Source organism: Vulpes lagopus, chromosome 6 (assembly GCF_018345385.1).
Source record: "Vulpes lagopus strain Blue_001 chromosome 6, ASM1834538v1, whole genome shotgun sequence".
NCBI lineage: Eukaryota > Metazoa > Chordata > Mammalia > Carnivora > Canidae > Vulpes > Vulpes lagopus.
The window spans coordinates 116,818,163-116,840,394 of NC_054829.1; the positions used below are offsets into that span (position 1 = coordinate 116,818,163).

At 39.1% G+C, this 22,232-nt stretch overlaps 2 protein-coding genes across 16 annotated transcripts; one reads left to right on the forward strand and one right to left on the reverse strand.

The window, feature by feature from the left end:
- Nucleotides 1-2,633: 2,633 nt before the first annotated feature.
- On the reverse strand, nt 2,634-6,947 carry LOC121493448 (centrin-4). The gene is made up of 5 exons (XM_041759321.1): nt 6,843-6,947; nt 5,268-5,414; nt 4,741-4,869; nt 3,584-3,721; nt 2,634-3,400 (listed from the first exon to the last, which is right to left on the reverse strand). Exons 1-5 carry the CDS (start codon nt 6,843-6,845, stop codon nt 3,311-3,313), a joined length of 507 nt encoding a protein of 168 aa, XP_041615255.1. The 5' UTR covers nt 6,846-6,947; the 3' UTR covers nt 2,634-3,310.
- A 164-nt stretch (nt 6,948-7,111) lies between these two features.
- Nucleotides 7,112-22,021, forward strand: BBS12 (Bardet-Biedl syndrome 12). Of its 15 annotated transcripts, none has more exons than XR_005988536.1 (4): nt 7,112-7,290; nt 7,715-8,065; nt 11,828-11,890; nt 13,285-13,542. XR_005988536.1 is itself a non-coding variant. In XM_041759853.1 (4 exons), exon 4 carries the CDS (start codon nt 13,582-13,584, stop codon nt 15,721-15,723), a length of 2,142 nt encoding a protein of 713 aa, XP_041615787.1. In that variant the 5' UTR covers nt 7,117-7,290; nt 7,715-8,065; nt 11,828-11,837; nt 13,572-13,581; the 3' UTR covers nt 15,724-22,021. The 15 variants fall into 15 exon arrangements, 11 of the variants coding, with proteins under 11 accessions (XP_041615787.1, XP_041615785.1, XP_041615789.1 ...); XR_005988538.1 differs by having other exon boundaries at nt 7,715-7,925; XR_005988537.1 differs by having other exon boundaries at nt 7,715-7,906.
- Nucleotides 22,022-22,232: the final 211 nt, after the last annotated feature.

Genomic DNA, 22,232 nt, shown 5'->3' on the forward strand with positions numbered 1-22,232 from the left:
CATTCCTTGGCTTCTAGACACATCGCTTCATACCTTTAGTAGTTAAAATTTTCTTCAGTCTAGAAGGAAGTGCTATAGAATTAGGAGTTAAAGATATGACCATCCATGCCATTCTAGCAAAATATTTTCTGCCTCCATGATTATATTACTCTCTCTTCTGTGTGTCATATGTCTCTTTTATAAAGATACTTGTAATTACACTTAATGCCCACTGGGTAATTCAGGAAATCTAACTTACTTGTCCTTGATCTAATCATAATGCAAAATTCTTTTTGTTTGTGTGGTTTTTTGTCATATAACATTCATGGGTTCCAGGGATTAGGAAATGGATCTTTTTGGAGGCCATTCTTCAGCTACTACTATATCCCTTAACTTTAACACTTTTTTTAATATCATTTTTATATCCTTTTTCTATGAAGTGCCTACTCGAGCCTTCTGCTTACTTTTTAAAATTGGGCTTTTTCTTACAGGTTTTTAAAAGTTGTGTGTTCTAAATACAAGCATTAGGTAGACTTAATGAAAATACCTTTTTTCCAGTTAGTAGCTTATGTCTTCATTCTCTTTCATGAAGAGCAGTTCTTAGTTATAGTACAATTTATCAGTTTTTTCCTTTAAAGTTAGTGGCTTTTGTGTCCTAATTAGAAATCTGATCTCAAGGTCATGATATATTCTTACCTTTCATGTCTCAACCAACAATAATTTAGAATTAGTTTTTATGTACAATGTCAGGTTGGGGTTATGTTTTCTCTTATTCTTTTTGATAGCCTATTGACTTGGAACAATTTATTATAATGAAAACGTCCCCCTACTCTGTAGTTATCTGTGTCTTAAGTCAATGGCCATATACATATCATTTCAGGAATTTCTGTTCTATCCCATTGGTTCATTAGTCTATCCTAGTTAACACCACACTATTCTAATTATTACGACCCAATAATAAATCTTGATAATTGGGCAAGCTAGCTTCTCACCTTGCTCTTTGAGTGTATATTGGCCCCTTGGATTTCCATATAAATTTTATTTATTTATTTATTATTTATTTATTTATTTATTTATTTTTTTCCATATAAATTTTAAAATAGGCTTGTCAAGTTTCACAAAGGCTAGGATTTTGATTGCACTATGGCTATAGATCAATAAAGGGAGAATTGACATCCTGAGTTTTCCTATCCATGAACATAGTATTCCCTCATTTATTTAGGTCTTCTTTCTCTCTGTACTTTTTTATAGTTTTTGATGTGGAAGACCTGTGTATCTTCATTAGGTTCAGTCATAAGATTTTTATACTTTTAATACAATTAATAGTCTCTTAAATTTCATTTTCTAATTATTCATACCTGGTTTGTACAAATAGAATTGTGCTTATATTTGTATTTGCCTAACAACTTTTCAAGTGGCAATCTGTAAATTCTTTAGGATTTTCTATGTATACATATAATGTCACCTGCAAATAAAAAGAAGTTTATTTCTTCCTTTCTGATCTTTTTTTTTTTTTTCCTGTTTCTTGCCTTAATGTACTGCCTAGTACTCCTGTGCAATGTTGACTGAGGTAATGATAAAGGACATTCTGTCCTAGGGAGAACTGAGGATTGAATGAGGAGACTTCTATTTAGAAATCTTGGAACTTGTTGATGTGTAATTTTAAGTATACTACCCACTAAAGAATATAAATCATTTAACAACTTAAAGGCCATAATTTTTACATATGAAGCATGTTTAATAGTTATATCTTTAGAAGAAAATGCTGCATAATTAGGAATTAAAGATACTGTGAAACACTTAATGAGCATAAGCATAGATGCCATTCTAGTTTCAATTGAAAAAAACCTCTCTTGTGTGGACAAAACCTTGAAACTTCATTTCAGTTGAGCTAAAAATGAACTAGGTGGGGCAATTAAAGTTTGTTTTCTATAATCTTTTCTTGCTCCAAAGATCATTACTTAGGTTTAGAAATTTTATATCCAGCAAGTGGCATCTGTTGCCCATTATCAGGAGCAGAAATCTGAGAGCTTCTCCCAGTGCATCTAGGTATCAGTTTAATTGACAAGGAAAACACAATTACTGAGTGGAACAATGCTTCACTCATATAGAGACAAAGCAGTATCAGTTTCAGTAGTGAATGTCGGTTTCCCATGGCCAGCAGGTCCCTCCCAGAAGCCTATACAGAGCCTTGTTTGCAGATAACACCCATCTTGTTGTTTCAGCAGAAGGACCCCACTCACCCCCAAAGGGGACATCCCCTTTCCGAAGCGGGGTTGGTCAGGTGCCATATTACACACACAAGCACCATATTACACACGTGCTTAAGCAGAAAAAAAGTATACATGGAGTCTGAAATGCAAAGATATTCACAGACAATTCCAGCACAAGCTATAGAGACTCTCTCTCAGTAAGGAAGTGTTCCAGGCCCAAGGCCCAGTCTTGTGTGACCCCGTGGGGAATCAAAAGACTGTATCTAGAGACTGCCTTCCCAACAGTTTGGCTCTTTCATAGAAAACGTTAAATTACAAGAGTTGTAATATTAAATGAGTTAGAAAATATATACGTTATCTTGAGATTTATCCATAGGATAGCTGCGTAGTGAAGCATAGGATACAAGACTTAGAATCCATGTTTTATTTATCTATGAACAGTTGAGCAATTTTTAAATTCTCTGAACTTTAGTTTCCCATAATATAGTAAAATAGAGCCAATACTACCAGCTTCCAAGTTGTAACATATTGAGATAACATATGTAAAATCTTTAGCACCTCCCAAAACAGAGGTATTAAATGCTCACTTGCAGGGTCAAACTTATAGGAAAATCTATATAGTATAAGTGCTGCTTTGAATTTTCCTTATAAGAAGAAAAGTAGCAAATAATGTAGTTGCTAGGCAATTTTATTTAATACTTTCCATATCTGAGCAACTGATTAAAAAGCAAATATGTATCAGTTTCAAAGAGTTGCACAAAAGGAAAATAATAAGGAAACTAATTGCTTGTTTGCCAAATCCATTTGCATGTGGGGTAAGTTTCATTAAACTTAAAAAAATGCTAAGTCTTTAGATCCTGGAGCTCTAAAGTAGCAGTTGGAATTAAATACTGGTTTTGGATCCACGGTTCACAGAAATCATTACATTTTCTTTGTGTCTTGATGCTGCAGATTAAGCAATATTATTGGTGGAAACATGTAACTTCTCACAATGCTTAGACATCAAGAAGCCAATTTGTGCATATAAACTAAAAATTTTAAAGAATACATTCAGATATTATGGAACTGTTTAACAAATATAAAGTTGTTAACAACTTTCCAAAAGGAATTTTAAAAAGTTAATAAAGAGTGGTATTTTTCATCATTCTCAAAAATTCTTCCTCATTTATTTCTCCATCCCTATCACGATCAGCTTCATCAAGCATTTCCTGTAAAACAAAATGTAAATATGATGTGATATCATTAAAAATGAATAATGATATAATGTTCAAATATACAAATTTTATTTTGATTGTATTTGCGTCCAACTAAAGACTATAACTATAAATTATATGAATTTATATGTTATAATTATACATGTGTTATAATTATAAAAATAGGTAAAAAATTACCTGAAGTTCATCATCTGTTAAATTTTCCCCCAGTTCCTTAGCAACCCTCTTGATATTGCTTAGTGTTATGCTTCCAGTATCATCATCATCAAATAATTTGAAAGCCTTCAATATTTCTTCTTTTTCATTTTTTTCACTCTTTAAAAAACAGAAACAATTAAATGTAATTAATCTTTCATTTATCTTTTCTATCAAATTGGCCTTATGGGTGTTTGAGGTCTAGAGCGCAATGTATCAGGTAGCTGAGTTCTGACTTTACTCCTCTTTTTTTGTTTTTAAAGATTTTATTTATTTATTCATGATAGTCACACACAGAGAGAGAGAGAGGCAGAGACACAGGCAGAGGGAGAAGCAGGCTCCACGCAAGGAGCCCGACGTGGGATTTGATCCCGGGTCTCCAGAATCGCGCCCCGGGCCAAAGGCAGGCGCCAAACCGCTGTGCCACCCAGGGATCCCCTGCTCTAACTTTTAACACTTATTCCAACGTACTCACATTTGCTCTCAAGGTATTTAAATTCAGGGTTTGTTGAAATGGAAGAGACCAGGCTGATAAAGAGAACATATCTTGTATTAATTAATACCAGTAATTAATATCCATTACCAAAAATGTAAGCTCTAAGAGAACAGGGAGGTTGTCTCATTCAATGCTCTGTAGAATAGTGCATGGCAAAAACAGGCACTCAGGAGATGTTTGCTGAATTCAAGCCTTCAAGATGCTGACCCCATTCTCTTTCTCCAACCATATATCCTTATTATTTTTTAAAGATTTTATTTATTTATTTATAAGAGGTGCACAGAGAGAGAGAGAGAGAGAGAGAGAGAGAGAGAGAGGCACAGACACAGGCAGAGGGAGAAGCGGGCTCCATGCAGGGAGCCTGACGTGGGACTGATCCTGGGTCTCCAGGATCACGCCCTGGGCTGAAGGCGGCGCTAAACCACTGAGCCACTGAGGCTGCCCTCCTTATTATTTTCTAACAGGCTTCTCCACACTGAACAGTTTTCATTATTACCCTGAAATAATCTTTAATCTTGCTAACTATATCTATCTAAATCCCATCCATCTTCAAAGTCTTCCTCTGTGAAACCTCTGATTGCTCCAACTAAAAAAACGTAGGTTATTGCTTATATTTCTTTGAAAAACAAAATCACTACTATACCATTTTTACACTCATTATGGCAAAAAAATCTTCAAAAGTAATGGTGCCAATTCCTTCTTTGTCGATTTCAGCTATCATTTTTTTAATTTCTTCTTTCTTTGGTTCAAATCCTAAGGCTTGCATTGCAATCTGAAATAGGAAGCAAATAAATTATACTATGCCACAGTCTCATTCCTAGTTTTTAAATTACCTCTTAATGACTAGATTTTCTCTTTTTTTTACTATGGACTATGCATAAACCTAGAAAGTCAGGTCAGCAGGCCTAGGTAGGTTCCAATCCTACTATGCCATAGGATATGTCACTGTCAGATCTTGTGTTTTGTTTTACTCATTCATAAAACAAGAGTAAAATGCGTAACGTGATACTATTTTGTTAGTATGGGGTAGGTGTATACACTGAAGGTGTAGGTATCCACACTGAGGAGATTTTATACTAAGCTTTTAGAAGGCTGCTGTTAAAGATTGAAAAATTGGCACAAATAAGTAATGGTTTTTACAATGTTTTAGAATTAGAAGTAATTTCAAACCTTCAATTCTTTCACATCTATGGTTCCAGACCCATCAACATCGAATAAATCAAAGGCCTCTTTAATTTCTTGCTTTTGGGTTTCATTCGATTCAAGTTTTGCTGCTCTTTTCTTCCATTGGTCTGAACCTATGCAATAGTTGGATGCCTGTAATAAACACGCATGTGCATGAACAACTGGAAAAGTTACCAGAACCAGAATAATCAATGATAAATAAGCATACTCAAGAACCCTATTCCCTACTACACAATGACCATCAGCAATTTCCTCCTTTCCCCTTTGCTAACATTTGTACTTTTAGTTATTAATATCTTGGTGGAAAGCCTGGTTCTTTTTACCACTCAAGTTTTTCCTTCAACAAACAAGTGCCTTTGAAAGAAGAGGCAAAAAAAAAAAAAAAAAGAAGAAGAAGAAGAAGAGGCAAAGGCACGCATGCTTAACAGTAGATCTTAAGTTCCAATACGACTGGCCTTACTTGGTATATTTGAAAAGCAGTGCCTAAGGCATCCCTTTTATCTAGGCCTCTATGTCTCATAATAAAATTTGTTTCTTTTGTGGGATATGCTTGACCGAAACATAATATCCTTTCCCATCTTTTAGCATACTTTTCTATATTGCAGAAGCTGAGAAATGGGGAAAAAAAAAAAAAAAAAAAAAAAAAACACCTACATTTTCCGGGTGAAAAACTATTCCAGGGATCTGAGTAAGAATAAATGTTGGGCTAATTATCAGTATCCAGGGGTATGGTGGAGGTCATCTTGCTGCTTTGTGCCAATCCCCGCTGACAAGCAAGGTCAAAGAGTTGCTTCTGGGGTGTTGCTGCAGCCTTATTTCGGTATCTGGTCTCCAGCTTCCGGTCAGGCAGCAGTGGCAGCAGGGACGGCAGCTGGACCTCGCGTTCCTGGGCACCTAGCCTCGGGTTCCACGTGGATTAAGGGTTCCTCGTGGCAGCGGTGGATTCTCTGGCCTCGGATTGCAAATACACCGGTGTGATCTCCAACTTAACAGCTCCAGCCTTTAGGACCTTTACCTTCCCAAGAGGGGAGGGCGGAGCTACCCTGGCCGGTCACTTTCTCCGAGTTCAGGACCTCTTTTGTAGAGGTCTAGACCCTCCAACAGTTTCTTTTTAAAGATTTATTTACTTAAGAGAGAGGCCGAGGGAGAGCAGGCCCCCTGCAGGGAGCCCCAGGCGGGACTCGATCCTGTATCTCCAGGATCACACTCTGGGCCGAAGGCGGCGCTAAACCGCTAGAGCCACCCTGGCTGCCCCTTCCAACAGCTTCTAAGCCTCTTATTCTCCGTCCTCAATTCCTTTCTGTTTCCATCACGGAACCTATCGCAGAGCGCGGTTATCAGCTGCTGGTGGGGTCGACCAGGGAAGAAGGAACTGGAGCCCCGCCCTGGCGTGTCCCCCAGAGCCAGGGGCAACGTGCTTCCCCTGGGCCACAAGAGGAGGCGCCACTAAATGACACTCGAGGATCAGGTGCATAAACCAAACAAAATTCCTCCCCTGCTCCGAGGTGACACTTCAACCCGGGCCCCGGCCCAGCAAGGGCTTACCGGCTTCGCACTCACCATGTCACCAAGCGGTGCCCTTTGCCGGGACCTCCCGGTCTCAGCCGCCAGCCGCGCAGCCCTGCTGCAGTCTTCCCGGCTCAGCAACCGTTGCTAAGGCCGCTCTCGCCCTGCTCTCCAGAAGCCCCGCCCACCAGATTTGCCTACAGTCATTCCACCCAATGGAAAGAAAGCAGGGCCCTTGAGGCCCGCCCCCTCTCTCTACTCTCTACCAATAGAGTAGCGCTCTGCTTTTCCGAGCCGACCGTGGAGCAGAACTCTCCCTCCGGGTAATCTTAGAGACCTGCCCCACGCCGCCGGCCGCCCGCTCGCTCCGCCTCGCACATGCGCAGAGAGGGGGGCGTCCTCGGCCCGGTGCCTCGGCGCCCCGGTGCCCGCGGGAACGCCGCCGCCCGAGGCGGGCAAGCGGGGATCTGGAGCCTCGCGTGGGGACGGAGAGAAGAGCGAGGTTAGTCGCGAGGTACTTAGTGCGGGCGCGGAGAGCCCGTTTGCTTTGTTGCCCTCTTCGAGCCCCGGGAGAAAAGAATGAGAACCGGGGCCTGGCGGGCGGGGTAAACTGATCCAGTCTTGGCTTAACGACCCTGCTGGGGTTATCGGAGGTGGCGGGGACTGAGCTTCCCCAGGGCCGCTAGATAGTTTTTGGCCTCCTCCGTGCCAGGGGCTTGGCCTGTAGTGTTTCGGTCTTGCCCGGGTCGGAGGGATGCGGCGCGGCAGCCGCAGGGGTGGAAGGGGGCGGGCGGGGGCGGGGGCGGGCCGGGCGGGCTGGTGCTGGGCCGCGCCTCGCCTCGCCTCGCCGCGCTGCAGCACTTGCTGGCCGGTAGGACTTTGGCTCCAACCGAAATCACGATCAGACACCTCCCCCTCTCCCCCAGGCCCACCCTCGGCCATGCCTGTGGCTGAATGAATGAGGTTCGGCGGCTTTCCGGGCCTGGTATCCAGCAGAGATCACAGTCGTGGGCCAGACGCAGCCTCATGATCCTGCCGGCCAGCCCCTAACTGCTGCAGCTCCAAGCAGACTCTTGTCCACGGGGCCGGACTTGTCGGTTTGTCCAGTCGTGAATCCGGTCAGAGACCAGCTAAAGGGTGGGAGAGAATGAGGTGGACCTCTGACTTCCCGGTAGAAATGACGAGGAGATAGCTCCTCGGACCTGCAACTCTGTTCCTTACGCATCAGGGCTCTGCATCGGGGCTCTCCTTACGCCTCCTGCAGTGCCTTCTGCAAAGTAGTTTATTTTCCAGGAATCATACTGGATTCTGCAGCAGTGGATTGATGAGGAACATTAATTTTTGCCTAGCTGGTTTTTTTTCCCCCTCCCCTTTCTCCCACTTAACCCCCTGCAGGTAGGGCAGGTAAAATGTGCAAAGTACATTCTTGAAGCAGCCTCCCAAATCACCATTCTATTGTAATATGTAGAAACACGGCACATTCTCCAAAACCATCATCCTGTCTGCTTCACCTTCTATCCCAGTTACCCAGGCTTTGTAATCATAGATAAACAACACGTTAGGATTCTGGAAAACTGATAAGATTATTCTGTTAGATTTTTTAAAAATATTTATTATTTATTTATTTATATATTTATGATAGAGAGAGAGAGAGAGAGAGAGAGAGAGACGCAGAGACACAGGCAGAGGGAGAAGCAGGCTCCATGCAGGGAGCCGACGCGGGACTCGATCCCGGGACTCCAGGATCGCACCCTGGGCCAAAAGCAGGCGCTAAACTGCTGAGCCACCCAGGGATCACCTATTCTAATATTAGAAGTGATTTTTTTTATATATAAAGTTGCAGTGGAAATTAAAATTACACAAGTTCAAGATATTTTGTGAGTTAAGTAAAGTGTTCATTCGCTTGATTATAATATAGTAGACCCTTGCTTGAACAACAAGGATTTGAACTGTGTGGGCCTATATATATGTGGATTTGGGGGGCGGGCGGGATTTGCCACAATTTGAAAAAAACTACCAGTTGAACCTTGTAGAGGTACTACAAGATACTAGAGATATTATTAAGACACTAGAGATACTGAAAAAAAATTAAGAAAAATATTATTGTAAGAATACAGTATATAATACATATATAAAATATGTGATAATTGACTACTAATAGTATTGGTAAGGCTTCCAAACAATTGTAGGCTATTGGTAGTTAGGGTTTGGGGGAGTCAAGAGTTATGTTTGGATTTTCACTCCTGCAGTGGTTGGGCCCCCTAGAAGGGTTAACTGTGTATTGATTTTTCAGCCATAATCTCACTGGGAAAGTTGCTCTTGATCAGTTTTAAGGACATTTACTTCATCTTTACTACTAATATTAAGGGGACTTCTGAGACCCAGAAATGAATAGTGACCAAATATATAGAATCAAATTCTAACCTAGATCAAGTTTAATCTCATGGCAGTTCAAAGGCTGAGTAATATGTTAACCTGCTTTGATATCTCTCTATGGTTTAGGGTCTTATATTTAGGAAGTTAACTTCTAGTAAAAATGATTTTTTTGATGATAGGCTCAGATTGCAATTTCTAGTTCTTAGGTAAGAAATACTTAGTCTTGAAAAATAGCCGTTACTAATCTAATTGTATTATAAAACATTAGTAATAGTAATGATAATAATTAGTCTAGGAAAATATAAAATCCATTGGCACTCTTAAATCTACTAAATTTACCTACTGCTTTTCACATGTCCTATACTGTGTCAGCTATTGAGTTTGAAAGGAACTGAGTGTTGAGTATAAAGATGAATAAAAGCAAGGAACCCACAGATTAGTGGGAGAGAAAGGGACAGACATAGATACAGAGTTTTAAATTCAGGATGCTAAATGCTTTAGTATGTGTGTGTAGAAAGTGACTGAGCCCAGGAAGGAGGCTGGACTTCCTGGGGCATTGGACAAGATTGTATCAAAAATGTGGCATTTGCCTTGGGTCATGAAAGATATATAGCATTTGCCAAGATGAAGAAAGGGTGGGATATTCAAATCTGAATATAGCATGTGTGAAAATGAAAATAAATGTTCTAGTGAGGCAAGATCTTAGGATTCATAAGGAAAGGTGGAAAATGAGTCATAAATTATACTGAGGTCCGATTATAGGACACCTATTGTCAAACTAAGTAGTAAAGATTTTATTTTCTAAGATAAATAGATGTTTTTAGACAATGGAATGCTTTAATTAGGTTTATGCTTTGCAAAGATAATTCTGACAACCATGTGAAGGAGGAACCATCTTGGAAGCAATTAAAGGTCTCACCTAGGGACGCCTGGGTGGTCAGTGGTTGAGCGTCTGCCTTTGGCTCAGGGCGTGATCCCTGGGTCCTGGGATCGAGTCCCACGTCGGGCTCCCTGCATGGAGCCTGCTCCTCCCTCTGCCTGTGTCTCTACCTCTCTCTATGTCTCATGAATAAATAAATCAATCTTAAAAATAAAATAAAATCTTTAAATAAAGTAAAATAAAGGGTCTCACCTAAGGCAGTGCCAAATAGGAATCACATAACCTCTAAAGGTGATTGAAATTTAAATTTGTGGAGAATAATACTGATAGCATCTGTTTGATCTTGTCATTTCTGTACCTAAAGGTAAGATAGCAAATATGGTGAATGCCATTCATTCATTTGCTCACCAAATATTTATTGAGTGTCAGCCGTGTGTCAGACAATATTCTTGGTATGTGGGATATCTCAGTGACTAAAAATATTTCAATAAGTTTCTAGTTTCCAGAACATGTAAAGAAATCTCACAATTCAACAACAGGAAGACAACCCAGTTTTAAAATGGGCAAAAGATTTGAATAGATACTTCTCAAAGAAGGTATTACAAATGGCCAACCAGTACATGAAAAGATGCTTAACATCATTAGTTGTAGAGAAAAACAAATCAAAACCACAATGAAATATCACTTCATATCCACTGAAATGTCTATTATTGAAAAAAAAAATAAAACGAAAAACCAGAAGATATGTATTGGTGAACATATTGGGTTGAATAGTGTTCCCTCCAAAATTCATGTCCACACGAAATCTCAGAATGTGATTTTATTTGGAAATTGGGTCTTTATAGAAGTAGATAGTTAAGATGAGGTCATACCTGATTAGGATTGGCCCTAAGTACAATTAATGGTGTCCTTTTAAGAAAGCCATATGAAAGAAAAGCAGATATTGAAGTTTTGTTACCTTCAAGAGCCAGCTAGAAGCTGGAAGAGCCTTTTCTAGAGCCTTCAAAAGGATCACGGCCCTGCAAACCCCTTGATTTCAGACTTCTGGACTCTAGAACTCTGAGAGAATAAATATGTATTGTTTTAAGCCACTCAGTTTTTGGTAATATTGTATAGCAGCCCTAGGAAATCAATACAACAAGAATATGGAGAAATTGAAACCCTCATCATATATTGCTGGTGGGAAAGTAAAATGATTTAGCTGCTATGGAAGACAGTTGGCAGTTCCTCAGAAAGTTAAACATAAAATGACCATGTGACCACTCCTAGGTGTATACCCAAAAGAATTGGGGACAGATACTCAAACACACTTGTACACAAATGTTCATAGTAGCACAGTTCACAATAGTCAAAAGGTAGAAACAACTGAAATTGTCCATCAACAGATAAACAAGATGATACATACAATGAGATTTTTCTCAGCCATAAAAAGGAATGAAGTACTGGTATATAATACAATATGGATGAACCTCAAAATACTATGCTAAGTGAAAGAAGCCAGACACAAAAGGTCACATATTGTGTGATTCTATTTATATGATATACCCAGAATAGGTAGATTCATAGAGACATAAAAGATGAAAACCATAACAGTTTTAGAAAAAGTGTACACAGGGGTAGGCAAAACTTTTAAAAATAGAACCCAAAATGTAATAACCTTTTATAAACAGGAAGAAAAAAAGATAAATGAACTAGGGAAGTAGATTGCCAAGCAACAATAAAGGCCATTTGAGGTTTGAAATGATACCAATGTGGTTGTGTTTGTTTTTCTGTTTATTTTCAGTTGATGCAAGGTAAGCATGGAGTGGACAGAGTTGGATTTCATCAAGATTAGTGGCTTTGCAAGGTGAGTAGGATGGACCTAAAGAGGGATAAGGATTTTGAAAGTATATGTGCGAGGGAGTGATAATAATAATTGACAGGTAGGAATTTAAACTAGATAAGTAGAGAATTAATAAATACGGAGGTAAAAGGTGAGGGACAATGAAAACATGTAAGCAGGTAATTAAGATATGATGGGTTTCAGGATTTGAGTATTAGAGTCCTAGAGTATATTTTGGTGCTGTCTAGGCATGTGCCTAGGTGTATCAAGAGTTTTATTTTATAGAATTGAAATTTTTACAGAACATTTGAAACTGAGTTCAAGCAATTCATTATACCATTTTCTAGGCTCTATTAGCTTTTCTTCTTAGTCCTTGAAAGCTTATAGGAAGCTACTCTTGAGAAATAGTTGGGTTATAGCTTCTTCTGATCTCAGGTATCTCAGATAGTGGTGTTCCTCAGCTTCAAGGATGAATCTTGGTATTATAGACACAAATTTATCAGATGAAAATCAAAACTCTTGCTTTTTGACATTTTGGATTTAAAAGACTGTGATAAAAATATCATTCAAAGAATTATGAAGTCTTAGAGTTGGAAGAGAAGTTTATATTATCTACAATTTTACTTCTAGTCCATTAAGTGAGAGCTCATACCTCAAAAGATAGGTCATTTTATTATAGACAGCTTTTCAATTAAGGGGTACTTTGTTAAAAAGTTCTCTTTACTGGGCTAAAATTTTTCTCTTTTAAGTCTTATCAAGTCCATCCTCTCACCTGCATCCCTCTTCCACACTCCTTATCTAGATAACTATAGATGATTCTTAGCTGGCCTCTCTACCTCCAGTGAGGCACCCACCCAGTTCATTCTGTGTTATTAGAGTGATGATATATCCAAAACACTAGTAGTAGTAGTAGTAGTAGTAGTAGTAGTAGTGGTAGTAGTAGTAGTAGTAGTGATACTCAGAAGGGATTATATTCCAGGCATTGCTATAAGCACTGTACTCATTTACTCCTTATAATAACTCTATAAAGTAGATTCTGTTATAGTCCTCATTTTTCAGATGTGTAAACAGGGTCGAGTAGTTAAATAACTTATGAAGTCTACACAGCTCATAAGCATTAGAGCCAAGTTCAAATCCAGACTTCTACATTCAGAGCACATGCTTTCACACTCTATATCAAGCTGTTTCTTAATGTTCCTTTCCTAAAACACTTCAGTGGTTCCCATCATAGGATCGGGTTTGATATGGCACATAATGCTCTCATGATCCAACCCCTTTTCTCTTCTAGAGCTTCATCTCCTGTTTCCTACTATTTTCTTTATTCCTGTAAAAATAAACTACTTGTATTATCCCAATACACTGTGTTTTTTCACATATGTGTGCATTTACTCCCTCCTTCAACTTGCTAACTCTTTCAGATTATTCTTCAAGACTCATTTCAGGCATTGCCTTCTTCTGGAAACACTACCAGGTTGATTGCCTTCATGATCCACTTCCCCTACTGGATGAAGTGTTCCCTCTCCACATGGCCATACCTGTATCATAGTGTCATTATAATACTGTATCTTTCACTAACCATACTTAATGGAAACTGTATCTCCCAGAAACCCCTCAAAGGCAGGGACTATATCTAATTTTTCCTTTATAAACAATTATAATCATGAATTACACTGAATAAATTTCCAAGTTTTTATTTTATTTGCAGATGATGATTCATGGTGATGGCTTGCAGGGTCATAAATAAAAGAAGGCACATGGGACTTCAACAACTTTCATCATTTGCAGGAACAGGAAGAACTTTCCTAGGCCCAGTAAAATCATCCAAATTTATTATAGATGAAGAGTGTCATGAAAGTGTGTTAATCAGTTCAACCATAAGACTTCTTGAAAGTTTGGATTTAACCAGCGCAGTGGGACAACTTCTCAATGAAGCAGTTCAAGCACAAAATAACACATATAAAACTGGAACCAGTACTCTTTTGTTTCTTGTTGGTGCATGGAGCAGTGCTGCTGAAGAATGTCTTCATTTAGGTGTCCCCATTTCAGTAATAGTGTCTGTAATGTCAGAAGGCTTGAACTCTTGCATTAAAGAAGTAGTTTCCCTCCAAGTACCTATCGACGATGTCTTTGACCATTTAGATAGCACAAAGACATTTTCTGGACTTGAAACATTTAATATCAGTTTGTGCCCTTTTCTACAAATCCCTTCAGATATTGGTTTACAGAAAGAGCATGATCTCAATGATGTTGCCTCTCCATCATTGACCACTTACAGTCTTTCTGGGATACCTGTTAAATCACCTAAACTCTTTAGACATCAGACTGAAGTTGAAGCAGATAAAAACACGTTACAAAATCCTCAAACTCTGAAGAACAGTCTGCTCGCAGGCAGCCATTACAGAAAGTCAATACTAATCCACAGTAGGCATTTTAATAGGACAGCCAATAATCAACGAATAAACAAACCAGATGGATTTCTAGAACAACATGGTGCAGCTACTCCCAATACTTACAGATGTAATGATTTGGTAGAGTTGGAGATGGGTTTGAGTCATGGAGATCACAACAGCATGAAATTAGTAGATGAAGCAGTACGGCTGCAATATCAGAATGCAAGTATTCAGCAAGGTAACTGTACAATGCCATTTAGGTTTGACATTTCAAGAATCTTCACTTGCTGTCTACCAGGTGTACCTGAAACTTTTTCTTGTGTCTGTCCAGGATTTATCACTGTTGTATCAATTTCTAATACTACTCTGATCAAGGAATTAGAGAATCAGCCGGTCCGGGTTATTCTCATTGAGGGTGATCTCACAGAGAATTATCGCCACCTGGGATTTAATAAGGCCACAAATATTAATACGCTATTAGAAAGCATGAAGATTCAACAAAACAGCTCAGAAGAAGTGTGGACAAACGATGTATTACAGGTCTTAATTAAATTCAATGTGAACCTTGTGCTGGTACAAGGAAATGTGTCTGAACACTTAATTGAGAGGTGCATACACAGTAAGCGGTTGGTAATTGGGTCAGTGAATAGCACTGTGATGCAGGCTTTTGCAGAAGCTTCAGGAGCAGTACAGGTGACCTATATTACACAAGTAAATGAAAACTGTGTGGGCAATGGGGTCTATGTGGCCTTTTGGAGAAGTATTCCCTCGGATGTCATTGATAGGATCAACGTAATCACAATTGTGATAAAAACAGAAGGAATTAATTTGGTTACAGTAGTGCTCACCAGCCCAGTCACTGCACAGATGCAAACCAAAGAAGATAGGTTCTGGACTTGTGCCTATCGTCTGTATCATGCTCTAAGAGAGCAAAAGGTCTTCCTTGGAGGTGGTGCAGTTGAATTTTTGTGTCTTAGCCATCTTCAAATTCTTGCAGGGCAATCCCTGAGTAAAAGAAACCATGTCTGTTCAGGATGGCTTCATAATACTTCCTCTTGGCTGGCCTCATCTCTGGCACTATACAGACCAACTGTGCTTAACTGCCTAGCAAATGGATGGCACAGATACCTTTCAACTCTCATGTATAACACTGCCAGTTGCTCATCAGAATTTGAAGCCAGCACATTCATTCAGCAACATCTACAAAATGCCAGAGACTCTGGCTCTCCTTCATCTTACATCTTGAATGAATATAGTAAACTAAATAGTGGAATTTTTAATTCAAGCATTTCAAATAAACTGGAACAGATTCCAAGCATTTATGACATTATTATACCGAAGATTGAGGCATGGCGCCGAGCTTTGGATTTAGTACTGTTAGTACTTCAGACAGACAGTGAAATTATTACTGGACTTGGACATACACAGTTAAATTCACATGAAACAGAGGGTTTTTTATTTTTGTAGTGTTATTGGCTAAGTCTTCGGAAAATATATTTTGTAATATATCATGCTATTATAATTTTCCTAGTAGCCAAGCCATAGTGCCTAAAATGCCAGCCAATACCAAGAAGAAAATTATTGATGTCTGTCAATAACTACAGGGCCTGAGATTTCAATACCCGATTTACAAGCTCACAGGTTAGCTCACAGGTTACATTGCTACAGAATACATGAGACACTTGGATCAGAGACAAAGCACTTTTATTATTTACAGTGAAAGTGTTAGCCAGAGCTTCCTGTTGGTTTGTATCAGTTCCCATTTCTCTGAGCCCCATAAAAGCAACATAAAAGGCCAGTGATGAAAGCCTGAACATGCAGTGGGTTGTGTTACAGAAAAGGAGCACTGACCTTGGGACATTAACTGCTTTTATAGTGACCAGAAACAATCCTGTTTTTTGTCCAAGGGCAGCTGTTAACTCATACCTCAGGGTTGCTCAGTGTTAACACAAGCCTGAGACATGGACTGGGTAAAGATAGATCAGGTCCTTGCATTCATGGCATACCCAGAAAGTATGCAATGTGTGATTCAGAGCCCATAATGGATAGCCTCTTCCAGCTACTCACTTTTTACTCTGACATGCTCTTGGTCAAACTTGAATTTTCATGAAGAATGCCACTCTATTGGCCAGTCTGATTAACCTGGCAAACAAGTTGTTTAGTCAATACCAAATCTATTTGATTGATTTCATATAGCAGTTAGTTAAGGTTACTATCAATAGACGCTGAACTGCAGGATGAAACCAGTCTAGTAATGACCTCGAGTCACGTCCCCGAGGGTCTTGAATTTAGTCAATTTTAAATTCCAAAGGAGGAGGGTCTTTTTATTAGCCTGAAGTATTGTAAGACCAATGTATCATACATTATGACTCACACAAGGGAGCTTTGAGTTGCTGATCTTTGGTGTCAATGACAAAATTATAGGAGGCAGTAGATGGGCCAAAAAAAAACCCCTCCCTAATGAAGAGATCTATAGCCCGTTTTCCCCACATACCAGCATATAACCCCAATGGGGTGAGGTCACTCTACTTCAGAATTTGTTGTGAAACCTGATTTGAGTCACCATTATATGGATGAGCCTGGGTGGCTCAGCAGTTTAGCGTTGCCTTCTGCCCACGGTGTGATCCTGGAGACCCGGATCGAGTCCCACATCATGGTCCCTACACGGAACCTGCTTCTCCCTCTGCCTGCCTCTGCCTCTCTCTCTCTCTCTCTCTCTCATGAACAAATAAATAAAATCGTTAAAAGATTTTAAATCTTTTTAAAGATTCTTTTATAAAAAGGAATCACCATTATATAGATTTGATAGGTGGTGTCACCCAGTAGTTGCGGCCTCAGTTGCTATACATGGCAAAATCCAAGGCTACTCAAACATTAAGGAAAGCGTAAGATCAGTCAGATTAAAACAAGGTTGTCCTGGTTTCTGTGTTTGTACATTTTCACATCTAGTCTAGCAGGTGCCCTTGATGGCATTATGAACTATCTCCAGTACTGATAAGAGTTTTAATTAAGAGAAAACATTTGTTTGACTCCCAGAGAGATTAAGTGCTATGACTCTGTCCAAATGATACTGAGAAACTACTTTTGGGTTTAGCAGCCACGTCTGCTGGTGGAAGTTAATAATGGCCACAGTCAGAACCATTGGGACAAGCTTCTAACTTTACCAGAACATCATCTATATAGTGAACATTAGGGATATCAGAGTATAGAGGCACTCACACTGAATCCCAACCTATCAATAGGTTAGAATTGGTTAGGGCACAATAGTAGATGGAGGAAATCTGTCTCATTCCTCTATCTGCAGCAATATCTTGATGGGAAAAGCTCTAGAACTGTATAAGCATTTTACGGTATAAGCATATAACACCTCAGTACCAGTTACGTATTTTCATAACAATTTGTGCTAATCTTACCAGTTGACTTCAGTCACTTTTTCCCCATGTGGGAATATAGACCAAGAAGTTTAACATTGACACATTAGGAGCTCTAACATGCAGCCAAGGAATTATGTTATCTCCCTGGCTGGTTGCTTAGGAAGGAGCAAGGAATAAGGGCTGCATCCAAGGAGACTTTTTTTTTTTTTTTTTTTTCTTTTCTGGCCTTGTCTTAAGTGCCGGTACCAACTTCTTTAGGTGTGCACTTCCTACTATCTGAGAACACCCAGACTCTGGAGATTTTTCTTACCTTTCATGTAACACCACCTCTTCAGTGTCCTGTAGTCCTTGGCACTTTTGACAAACCTATGCCCAATACCAGTTTCCCCTATGGGACTGGGTAGAATGGTGATTTAAGCTGTATCTAACAGCTATAAAAGTTTGAGTCACTTTGTTCCCCCAAGTTGTCCCATCACATTTGGCTTTTCCTTAAAGCAGCTGAGGTCAGCTATCAAGAAGTGTGGAGGGAGAGAATGGGCCATGCTAGTAAGGAACACTTTGCATATACTTTTGGTTTGGATGAGCTGCCCAACTTATGCTCAACAACCTTGTGATTTTGGTCTACTTGAAGTTTTATTTCCTTATTGCTGGTAGATTTGTTTCAGCTTTGAGGACCCCCTTGACAGCAACAGCCAAACTTCTTGACTAGAGCCCTGGATATGCTGCCTTGTTATCAGATTAACATCTGCTCTTCCCACCCTGAAATGAGTGAGCAACAACAATACACCATTTGGGTGGCTTGTTTTAATCCTCCTCACTGCTAAGCCTCCAAACAAATTAACAGATAGGACAGTGGGGGACTCATTCCCCTTCCTCTTTCCCACTAGTTAAATGAGACATTTACTGTTGGGTCCCAGGGAGTCTTAACCCAGCCCATTGAGGCCCTCATCTTTTTCAGAAACCATGGCTCTCAGCCAAAACAATCAAGAACTGCAGGGTCTGAGATTTTGTCCTGTTTACAAGCTAACAGTTAAAAATAATTTTTTTTTTAAATCACACCGGTCTGCTAGTCTTTATTATATCTTTGTCAGGCTATTTCTGAGTAGCTTTTTATTTATGCATTTTTTAAATAAGCTGTATGCCCCACATAGGGCTTGAACTTATGACCCTGAGATCAAGAGTCAGACACTCTACCAACTGAGCCAGCCAGGTGCCCCCTTTAACAGTTAAAATTTAATAGGATACTGGCAAAAAACAGAATCCTGGATCATAAACAAATGACTTTATAGTGGCCAGAGCTTCACATGGGTTTGTTTTGGTCATCAGTCCTTTCAAGTCTCACAGGGGTGACATAAAGAGCCCATGATGAATGCCTGCATACACAATAGGTTGTATTACAGGAGAGGAATGCCTAAGTTGGGCAAATAACAACTATTGCATTAAGCAGAAGTAATCCTGTTCTTGGTCTGGAGTGAGATATTATGTCATAATTCAAGGTTACTCACTGGAAACATCCCTGAGAAGTGGCCTGGCAAAGGAGAGCTCAAATCCAGCAAGAACACGCAGGGATGCTGAGAGCCCATAGCATTCTGTGTATCCCAACAAAGTCTTGCTCTTTTGCTACTAGCCATAAAATGAACATCGTGAGAACTGAATTTTGTGTGGAGTTGAATATTAGAAAAGCTCTGGGGAAATAATAACAGTAGTAACTAAGTTATTGATTACCTATCATGTTCTGAGCACTGTTCTAAATTCTTTAATTTGCTAGGGTTGCCATAACAAAATATCACATATTAGGGGGCTTAAACAGCAGAAATTTATTTTCTCACAATTCTGGGGGCTAGAAATCTGAGATCAAGGTGTTGTCAGAGTCAGTTTCTTCTGAGGCCTCTTTCCTTCAGACATCCTTCATGCTGTAGATGGATGTCTTCTCCCTGCGTCTCACAATGTCTTCCCCTCTGTATCTGAGTCCTGATTTCCTCTTGTAAGAACAATAAGTCATAATGGATCAGGGCCCTCCCTAATGACCTCATTTTAACTTAATTACCTCTTTAAAGAGCCTCTCTCCAATACAGTCACTTCTGAGGTATCAGTTCTGAGGTAACATGAATGGGGGGAGGGGACACAATTCAGCCCATAACCCATATATTATCTCAATCTTTGGAACATTCATTTTCTCCATTGTATGATGAGGAAGTGAGTTTAGTAAGGTTAAGAAACTTGCCCAAAGACTTACAGCTAGTAGGTAGTAGAGCTGGAGTTTACACTAAGATTTTACCTGTCTCCAGAGTATATTTCTAGGTATTAATGGTAATAGGAAGCTTTTTCTATAAAATAACAAACCAACAAAACAAGAGGAATGCCTAGTTTATTTATAGGGATAATTTAAATGTATTAAAAAATATAACTTGGTTATCTTCTATTCAGGTAAAAGAATATAGCTTTTGGTTTAGTGGTTCTCTTAAATGTGGTCACATGAAAATCTTGCACAGATAATCATTCCAGTTATATGTACTGTCTTTGTTCAGAGTTAGAATAACAACAACATTAAGTGTTGAACTATTTTTAAAAATGAAGTGTATTATTTCACTTGTGTAGGTATTGATACTTTTACTCTCCTGTGTACTATTAACACTTAGTTTTTGTTAAAATATTATAAAGGTTAGGAGCACCACTAATATTAATGTAGATGCTCAGCTCACTTCATATAATAGATTTTTTGTGAAGTTGGTGTTTGCATGTATTAATACTATTAAATATTTAATAAAATCTTGTTGTACTTTATTTTGACACTAGAAGTGTCATTTTAATACAGATTTGTAAGTTCATTTTATTTCCAGATTGTAAAAAGCTTTGTAATAGTGTGTGGTTTATCAGCTATTTTTCTAATTCTCACAAGAAATACCTTTAAGTTGTAATTACTCAAGGAAATGTTCTGTCCTTGCAGAAGGCAGTCCCTCACATAAACTCGACTCATTTAAGTAAGTGGGTTTTCCAAGAACCCGTGTGCATAATCAGGTAGACATTTCTCAAAAGACCAAAGAAGTATTGACATCTTTGAGACCAATCTGCTTCTTTAATATTATAAACTACGAAGAGGGTTGCAGTTATCCTACAGTGACATGATAGCCAATCTTTCCAAATATAAATAACTCTTCCTGGACCAGGGGTTAACTGGCTCATCAAAAAATAATCTTTAAGAAATTCCAGCAATGAAATATTCAGAATATGGGCAGGTGTACCTGCCTACCTAGATGCTGGACAGAGGCAGAAGCAAAAAGGAAATGGGAAGCAGCAAGAGTGAAAGGGTTACTGACTGGTCACTGTGAGCTATTGTCCCCTAAATTGTTGAAAGGATTCCACCTGAATGGAAATTCAAACAAATTTGAGACACAGGCATCACATTCTGGGAGAGTGCAAAGTGACAACAACCCCACTGTATGTGTAGATGGAAGAGAATTGACTAGCACTGTAGTTGGTCTAAGCTCTGAAGAATATCAGAAATATTCAGCACATGCTTCTTCCCAGGATGACTGAGCCATACTCTGAGGGAAAAAAATGTTGGAAAGAAATAAAATAGAACAGGACAGAAAGATTTGGAATAAAGGAGAGGGGAAATTTACATTTGGGAATGGTAAAACAATGACGTTTTGTATTTTGGGTGGCCAGCAGAATCAAGATGAAAAGATCTCTAAAAATAACAACCTTGAAGTTGTTAAATGTAACCTTGAAGGCAAGGACTGTAGACTTCTAGGAAACACAGAGCTAAAGGCAGAAAATATTTCCAACTAGTCTTAGCTTTGACAAATAGAGAAGGGTTACACAAAAAGGCTATATTTTTGGTTCTTCATCTATAACAGGAGCGAGACCATGAACAATGAAGCTGAGAAACTGACCATGGCCCATGCACATCTCCATAGGAAACCCCTCCTGTGATGGGATCCACAAAAATCCCTGTAATTTGGACATGGGGGAAAAATAAATGCTAATATTTAACCTCAAATGACCTTAGTACAAGAAAAGAGATTAAAATGGATTAAAGAATTTTGAACAGACCATGAGAATTTAGCCAGAAAAAAACTCTAGCTATAAGGCAGATGAAAATATTTTTAAATGAGTCAAATCATTTAGATTGAAGTTTTTGAAAAAGCAGCGCACAATAGAAATTAAGGTCTCAGAAATTAGATGTCAAACAACAGGTTATGGAATGACAACTGACACAACTCAAAAAGAATTGGATGAAATTACAAGTAACAGGAGCCCATGGAGTCCAGAGCAAGCATGGTAAAGGAAGTAAGTTTCTTTCCCAGGAACTCAAGAGAGGAATCTCTTTTACAAACCCCTCTAAATTTCCATAACAGAGATCTACCCTGTATCTTTTTTTTTTTAAGATGCTGTCTTATGGGGGTGGGGGTGACTGGGTGACGGGCACTGAGGGGGGCACTTGATGGGATGAGCACTGGGTGTTATTCTATATGTTGGCAAATTGAACACCAATAAAAAATGTTGGCAAATTGAACACCAATAAAAAATAAATTTATATAAAAAAAATGCTGTCTTAAATGGCCCATCTTTACAAAGAATGACTTTCCTGTACAAAGC